The 7,889-nt window shown below is 33.3% G+C and overlaps 1 protein-coding gene across 5 annotated transcripts; it reads left to right on the forward strand.

Annotated features, from left to right (window-relative positions):
- The first annotated feature begins 248 nt into the window (after window positions 1–248).
- On the forward strand, window positions 249–7,889 carry LOC101220380 (lactoylglutathione lyase). 5 transcript variants are annotated; one of them, XM_004147243.3, is made up of 9 exons: window positions 249–397; window positions 640–759; window positions 880–941; window positions 1,754–1,814; window positions 2,036–2,115; window positions 2,209–2,279; window positions 5,010–5,099; window positions 6,267–6,388; window positions 7,504–7,889. In XM_004147243.3, the coding sequence occupies exons 2-8, from the start codon at window positions 667–669 to the stop codon at window positions 6,365–6,367; spliced, it is 558 nt and encodes a 185-aa protein (XP_004147291.1). In that variant the 5' UTR covers window positions 249–397; window positions 640–666; the 3' UTR covers window positions 6,368–6,388; window positions 7,504–7,889. The 5 variants fall into 5 exon arrangements, with proteins under 5 accessions (XP_004147291.1, XP_011653831.1, XP_011653833.1 ...); XM_011655529.2 differs by having other exon boundaries at window positions 372–534; XM_011655531.2 differs by having other exon boundaries at window positions 372–534; window positions 7,566–7,889.

Here is a 7,889-nt window from a genome sequence, read left to right on the forward strand (position 1 = left end):
CGGGCGGACGGGCTTAACCCGACTTATTTTAGTGAGACATATGAAGAGATAAAAATGCTTGATAGCATAAAATTTTACAAAATCATTTCTTCGTTTAATTTAAAAATTCCAAAATATGATTGACAAAATAGTAAGGAAGACTTTTAAATCAAACATACCAAAAAATTATTGTTGTCGATGTGTCTACGATCAATTGAGAACACATTGGTTTGTGAAACAAATTGGAATGAGAAAATTTTTAGACCGAAACTATTTTGCATATAAAAGCAAAATTATTATAAAATATATTTGTCATTTGCAAAAATCCAAATATGAATTAGGATTCTAATATCTAATTCCATCTTTCTCAAGGGCATAATCACTAGTTTCGCACATCCGGGAGTAATCTCTGAAAAAGGTAAAGAAAACTGAGCAAAATCCATGGCTTCCTTATCAGTGGCCACCATTTTATCCCGTCTCTCTATTTTGGGGTTTGCATCAAAGTCTTCTTTTAAAAACCAATTATTGATCTCCTCCAATAGTAGTAGAATCGAGGTTCAAAACAGCTGTTTTTTTTTTTTTTTTTGTTGCTGTGTTTCTTTTACAATGGGCCTATCTACCCTTTTTGATTGAGTTTTTAGAATTCGTTTTTTCTTGCAGAGATTGAATCGATTGAGACCCTTTTCCATGGCTTCGTCTCCTAAAGAATCTCCAGCCAACAATCCAGGACTTCAGGCTACCCCTGATGATGCCACTAAAGGTTACATCATGCAACAGACTGTAAGATTGCTTACAATTTTCTGTAATATCCATTTCTTTGTTCTTTCATCTAATCAACTTTAAATGAAGGCACCATCCATTTTACTCACTCTTGATTCCATTTTATGGATTGTGCTGCAGATGTATCGGATTAAGGATCCTAAAGTCAGTCTCGACTTCTATTCTCGAGTTCTGGGAATGTCGTAAGTTTTCTTTATTCGCTTCTGTTTATTGCTGTAAGCAGATTATTCTAGAGTGAACTGAGGTTACTACGCAGCTGATTGATAACCATTTGGTTTTTTATTTTTGAAAATTAAGTCTACTTGTTCTCAATTTCTTAACATGATTTTCATTTTTCCTTGAGTAACCAAACCAGAAATTTAAAAGTGGTAGAGGTGTTTGTAGCCTCAATTTTTAAAAACTAAAAATAGAAAACTAAGGAAGAGTCTGGGACAAGAACTATCTTGGCTGTAATAACCGTCTCTGATATTTATTATTTGCTGCTAGAGTGTTTACTATTTCCTTCTCAAACTAAAATAATTTATACCTCAAATGCATACTGTTATAACCCAAATTAAAATAATCTATACCTGAAACACTAACTACCATAATTCATCATTTTTTTTTTATTCTTTGCTACCGTGTTTACTATTTCCTTCAGTGTTTACTATTTCCTTCTCAAACTAAAGTTGTTTATACCTCAAATGCATACTCTTATAACCCAAATTAAAATAATCTATACCTGAAACACTAACTATTATAATCCAACTACAATAACCAAGGACTTTAATAACCAACTGCTTGCCCCCAAATGCCCTCTAAATGGTTACCAAACGGACCTACATTTTTTTCTCTTGGTTCTAGTTTTGATGCTTTCTGTGGAAATTTTTTTGAGAACATAAGTTTGTGTTTGGCTCTTTAGAGTACTTGAAATTTTATTAAGTTTCCAGAATGATTCAGTCTAATATGAGCAATTTGGGTCAAATAATACTGACACTCTCCTCAAATATGGAAGATTACTCAAGAGGCTGGATTTCCCTGAAATGAAGTTTAGTTTGTACTTTATGGGTTATGAGGTAACCTCCTTTATTTTAAATTTATAGTGCACTATTTGCATTTATAACGACTCTTTACGTCGCTGTACTATGTTTCGCATATATCAGCTTGTTAAATTTTATACACTTGCACCATATTTGGAGTTTTTAGACAAGTCTCTGAAATTTTGATTTCCTAGCTTATATTTGTATATCATAGCATCTCTGGCTTATATCTATAACATTTTGATATGGTGCTTTAGGATACAGCATCTGCACCAGAAAGCTCAGTTGATAGAACAGTGTGGACTTTTGGTCGAAAGGCTACGATTGAGTTAACACAGTGAGACTTCTTTCACTGTGCAACCTTTCATTTCAAGGTCATTTGGAGTGCTTCTTTTTCTATTAAACTTTGACTGTCATAATCTTCCTGCAGCAACTGGGGTACTGAAAGTGACCCTGAATTCAAAGGATATCATAATGGGAACTCAGATCCTCGTGGCTTTGGTATCTAACTTCCTACTGATGCTTCTTTTCTTTGCTAGGATTGTAGTTTGTCTGTTGACTGTTGCTATTATCAAATGAAATAGACCCACTGATGCAAGAGTATGCATTTGGCAAGGACACGACACGTGCATCACTTTCCACTAAACTAGGGGGAAAACATAAAAGGAAATTGGTGCAAGTTTTCTTTATGAATCTCATTAGAGCCTAGACTTATTTAGACTGCTTAACGGTTAACACTACTGTTCGAACAAACAATATGTTTTTTGGTTCTGAGGCTTTCACAACTCTGGTAAAGACTAAATAGATGCATTTCACTTGATAAAACTTTATCTAGCATGGAGTTGTAAAGTGACGTTTAATTTGCAGGCTATCTCTCTCCCTGTCTCCCACTTGGTACTGCTGTTGAGTTGTCGAACTTATAAGTCACCAAGGGGTACCTGAATTTCTCTGGGTTGGAATGTAGTGATATGAAATCACTAGCGAATTGGAATTAGGAACCCTTTCAAAATGAGAACCCCTAATTCTCAATCACTGTGTTAGGATTCTTAACTTGAAAAGCAGAGAATTCCCAACAAGACAAAACAGAGGGAGCACTCTGCTATAATACATTGATCAAAATACTCAAAATGTTCCACAAAACAGAGATATAATCCAGAAAAACAGTAATAAAATAAGACTAACACCCAGCTCCTTAGAGAAGGCTGGAAACTTCTCCCAAATGAAGGCTATGGCAGCTTTCACGTAAAAAGACAATGAAAACCTAATGACAACAATCCCTAAAAATATTCTGTAAAAATACCAACTCCCTAGTGGGCCCTCAGAAGATGATTTCTCTCTCTTTGCTCCCCTGAATGCCATCAACCATGTTAATTCCCTTTTCTGCCCCTTCTCTTATATATATTGGGGTCTAACACACTAAAACCTCCAAATCAATATGATTTCAAGTTTCAACTCAACCCTAAGGGTAGGGTTAGACGCGAACGCTTAAGATCAATATCTTGAAACGAACAGTTTCTTTACCCCAAGATTCAAACACTCCACAAATAGGATGATCAATCCCACTTGAATGTACTTGGACAATTCAAAAAGCTTTAATGCTAATCTTGATAACAAGCATGAAGGCTAAATTTGATTTATCGTCAAAACTGATTGAAATAACCTAATAGCAATGCTTAAATAGCTTCCCAATGAAAACCCTAATGCACAATAGAAAGACTAAATTAACCCTACTTAAATGTCATGAAAGGATAAAATTGAAAAATACTAAAATTATATCAACATTATTAGATAGTATCTAATTAATAATTTAATGCTTGGTCGGTTCATATCAGTAGGTTTTATAGAATACTTAGTTTTTATTTCATTGGTAGAAATTAGAAGGGGAATTTTTAAAAATAGCAAAATAAATTAAAATATTTACAAGCTATAGCAAAAATTTGGATTTTATCAATGATAGAAACTAATAGACTTCTACCACTGTCTATCAATGTCACTAATAGAAGCATATCAGTGTCTGTTAATGATAGAATCTGAAAATTTTGCTATATGTTATAAATATTTTGTCAAATTTGCTATTTTTGACAATTCCCCAAATTAGAAAATATTTAACGATGATTGACTTTGCTTGTATTTAAGATGAAAATACAGACCTGTATCCTGAATTCTTTACATCTTACCAGCCCTTATATTCAAAGTGTTAAAAGACGATACGAAACTTGTGCCATTTTTGAATCATAAGAAGCTTAGGCCTCTCACAAGAGAGGCTTATGCCTCTATGGAAATGCACTGAAGCTCGAAGTCTCTATACCTTGTATAATGATTAGAAGAATAGTATTTATCAATTTGCCCAATCCTTTATATTTGATTTGAGTTGCAATAATTGAACTATTGCTGGTTTTACTACTAAGGCTTGAAAAACAGTGAAGAAAAGAATTTATTGAATAATAAGCCAATTAATGATGATATTAATGATGTGAAGGATATTGTTTTAGAATTTCTGTTTATCTGGCAATTAACATGGGTGGTTTTCTTGTATTATTTACTATTTTTAAATCTTGAATCCACTTTTATCCATTTGAAATATTGATTATATTTGAAGACGTCAATACATAAAAATATATGAAACTACTTTTTTCTCAATTTCTTGTTGTGATCTGTCTAAGTCATAATTTTTAGAAAATAATAGGTTATATTAAACAACCAATTCACCCAAAAGCTTAAGCTAGTGGTTGAAGATAAATTTAATTATATATCACTAACACTCCCCCTCACTTGTGGGCTTGAAATATTTGAAAGGCCCAACAAGTGGAAATTGATTTTAATTGGGGAGGAAACGGCAATGCAAGGGCGCTTGAACACAGGACCTCCCTGGACCACTTGCTCTGATACCATATTAAACCATCAATTCACCCAAAAGTTTAAGCTAGTGGTTGAAGGCAAATTTAATTATATATCACCAACAGGTTACATTGTTTGTTGTATCAAGTTTGTGTCTGTGCTTCTTAGTACTCAATTATATAGAACAATAGATATCAAATGCTCCATTCTGTTGGCTTTCTGCATCTTTTCATAAATATGCAGAGATCTATCAAGTGTACATGTTGTATGTCACCTTTACTCACAAAATACGTGGTTACAAGTACAACTTACAAGCTGCATCTTACCTTCTTTTATACCTGATTTTTGTTTTTAGATTGAATTATTCTGATTTATTCTCTGTTTTTTCTTCAGGACACATTGGCATAACTGTTGATGACACAATTAAGGCATGTGAAAGATTTGAACGCTTAGGTGTGGAATTTGTTAAAAAACCAGATGACGGTGAGGCAACTTGTCTAAGATCACTGTCAAAAGATCTTGTTAGAATCCCTATTCAATATGCTTCAATTGTTCTCTGCTTGCTGATTGTCAGCTGTGATTTGAAAATGAAATTATTGGCAAAACGAAATCTTTGTTATCGATTTAGTGAGAAAAGTTCATCGAAGTGTCTTGAATATGGTTGTCCTTAGCCAAACAAAGAGCCCCAAAGAAAATCCCTTAGGTTAGAGCTAGCTTATTCACTAACAAAAAGAAAAAGGAATAGGACTTTGTTGATTTGGAGGAAGATAAAGAACTTTGCCTGCGGTTTGATCCTATTTGGGATTTGTCAAAGGATTTTGTTGCGTGTTGCAAGTATTAATGTGCTGGAGCATAGTAGTGAAAAAATGGTGATTGATTTTTGGAGTTTGCTCTGTTCTTCATCTTCCTCTCCAAGGCTTTTTTTTAATATATATATATATTTTTTATATTTTATTGTTATTATTACTATTATCATTATTTTTTATATATATATTACAAGTTTCACATTTTTAATTCTAATAATGAAGGTTAATTTAAGAAAATGGGCTAATTGCAACCATTGAGAAACTACAAGGACAAAATTGATCAAATTGAAAATTTAGGAATGTGATTGTTACCGATCTCATAGTTCGGGCGTAGTTTATGCAATTTTATTTACTCTCCAAGTGAGATGTAGTAACTTTAACATGAGTTAGTCCTAACACTCTAGATAGTCCTAACACTCTAAATGGTAACCGGAAAATTAGTTAGTGGACTATTAATGAAGAATTCATATTTCTTCCCCTTTCTGTACGACCTGAATTTCAAGAGAGGGAAAATGTCCAAGGAAATAAACTAACGGTAATGGGAATATAAGGAAATTATTACAGAAAGGAAAACTGGTAAATAGAGAAGAAATTCTTTTCCTATATCCAACAATTAACATTACTTTGAGATTGCTTTCATATTATAGCATGGTTAACACTATTTTTTTTCCGCAAATGTTGTATTAAAGCATGGAGTGAGGGAATTGAACCTCTGATTTCTAGGTTGATTGTACAAGCATTATGTTAGTTGAGCTACGTTCATGTAAATACTATTTCTATTAAAATGGAAAACTATAAAAACTGTGAAAGTTGCTGATGTGTTTTTCTTCTTTTCTGATTGAAGGCAAGATGAAAGGAATTGCATTTATCAAGGATCCTGATGGCTACTGGATTGAAATCTTTGATCTCAAAACTGTTGGAAAAGTTACTTCTGAGGCTGCTTGAGATAATATGAACCTATTTCTGGTAAGTTAAAGGGCATTTATTGTTTCAAATCAGTGCTTGATTAACTGGATCAAATTGCTTCCAGCTTAGCTGCTGTCATTTCACTTTGTTATGAACTTGTGGGTCCAAGCATCTCCAGATCAAATAAGTTATATCACTAGCATGATGTTGGTTTTGTAATTAAACTCATGCGTATTGATGTGCAAATAACTGAAATCAACCTACAGGAGTGCGCTAGAGTGATTTGCATGCTAGGTTCTGTGATGAATTGAAATAGACTTCTACACATCTAGATTTTGTCTGTGTAACTCTTGATTTCCTTTCTCTCTTTTTTTATTCCATCTTCAAGTTAGATGACCCGAGGTTCTCGAGACAACTCGATGTTCGTAAAACTCAACTGATGTTGTTTTGTCTATTACTAGCCAAAACTTGTAATAGTAGATTTTTTAAAAAAACACAATTGGATACATTTAGGACGGATGAGGGATAATTCAAGTGATAAAATCTTGATTCTTTTGGACATGACGATGTGTAGGCATGATTTTTATGGATCAAAACCTTGAATTTGTTACTGTGGAATGTATGAAAAATAAGTATTTTATGAATGCATCTCATTTTTATGCTTATTATTAGGCTATCAATACTTGAAAATGGGATGGAAACCGAGCCCACTAACAATATCCATCTTCTTCTTCTACATTATTGAAGTGTATTTCTAAGGTTAAATTACAAATTTAGTACCAGGGTTTAGAATTGTCCCTATGATCTTAGAAGTTATAATTTAGTCTTCTACTGTTTGATATAACTTTCCAGTAAGTTTTATCGGGGACTAAATTATAACTTTCTCCATACTATAGAAACTGAATTTTACCATAAGAGTGTTAGAACCAAGGTAGTACGGGATGTCTTTGTCCCCAATTGGTTAGAATGGGATGATCAATGTAGCATTTAAGTGACTTGGCTCTTCCACTCCAATAGCTGGTTTTTGGAGTATGATTCTCCAAGGTGCTTAAGTACGAGTATCTTGCCATCATCTTCTGTCTTTTTAAGTGGCGTTGTTCATCTGAACAATTATTTTCTTTGTTGTCCTTGTGTTTTATGTTGTCAACTTATGTTTTATTTCAAAACTTTTGAAGGGTCCATTCTCTTCAATAAGATTTACAATTGAAGCTTCTGGTTTTGGGCGCATCTTGTTCAGGCTAGCGTTCTTCTCACTTTTGCCCTCTTGGAATGGAAAGAATAAGTATTTTGGGAGGCCCTTTGTTCTATGTTGTACAAGAATTGGTATTTGTTATTGAAAAAGAATGTCAGGCTTTGATTTTGAATAACGTGATGTGTTGGGTTGTGTCATATGGCCATTCACTCTTACTTTTGACTTTTCTTGGACTGATTCTTAAAATGAATCATGAAAGTCTAGATAGAATGAAATTACAAGCCATAACATCTTGAAAGGGCTACAAGGACTTATTATGGTTGTAAGTTTTAAAATAAGAGAATGAAGTGTTACATATGAAAGTTCTAA

The sequence above is a fragment of the Cucumis sativus genome, chromosome 1, assembly GCF_000004075.3.
Source record: "Cucumis sativus cultivar 9930 chromosome 1, Cucumber_9930_V3, whole genome shotgun sequence".
In the NCBI taxonomy this organism is placed as follows: domain Eukaryota; kingdom Viridiplantae; phylum Streptophyta; class Magnoliopsida; order Cucurbitales; family Cucurbitaceae; genus Cucumis; species Cucumis sativus.

Excerpts from the sequence above, each read along its gene's own strand:
- LOC101220380 (XM_011655529.2), top strand. The coding sequence starts at position 421 with ATGGCTTCCTTATCAGTGGCCACCATTTTATCCCGTCTCTCTATTTTG. Across the intron at positions 760-879 it reads GTTACATCATGCAACAGACT|ATGTATCGGATTAAGGATCC; the intron begins GTAAGATTGCTT and ends ATTGTGCTGCAG. Across the intron at positions 5,100-6,266 it reads TGTTAAAAAACCAGATGACG|GCAAGATGAAAGGAATTGCA; the intron begins GTGAGGCAACTT and ends TTCTGATTGAAG.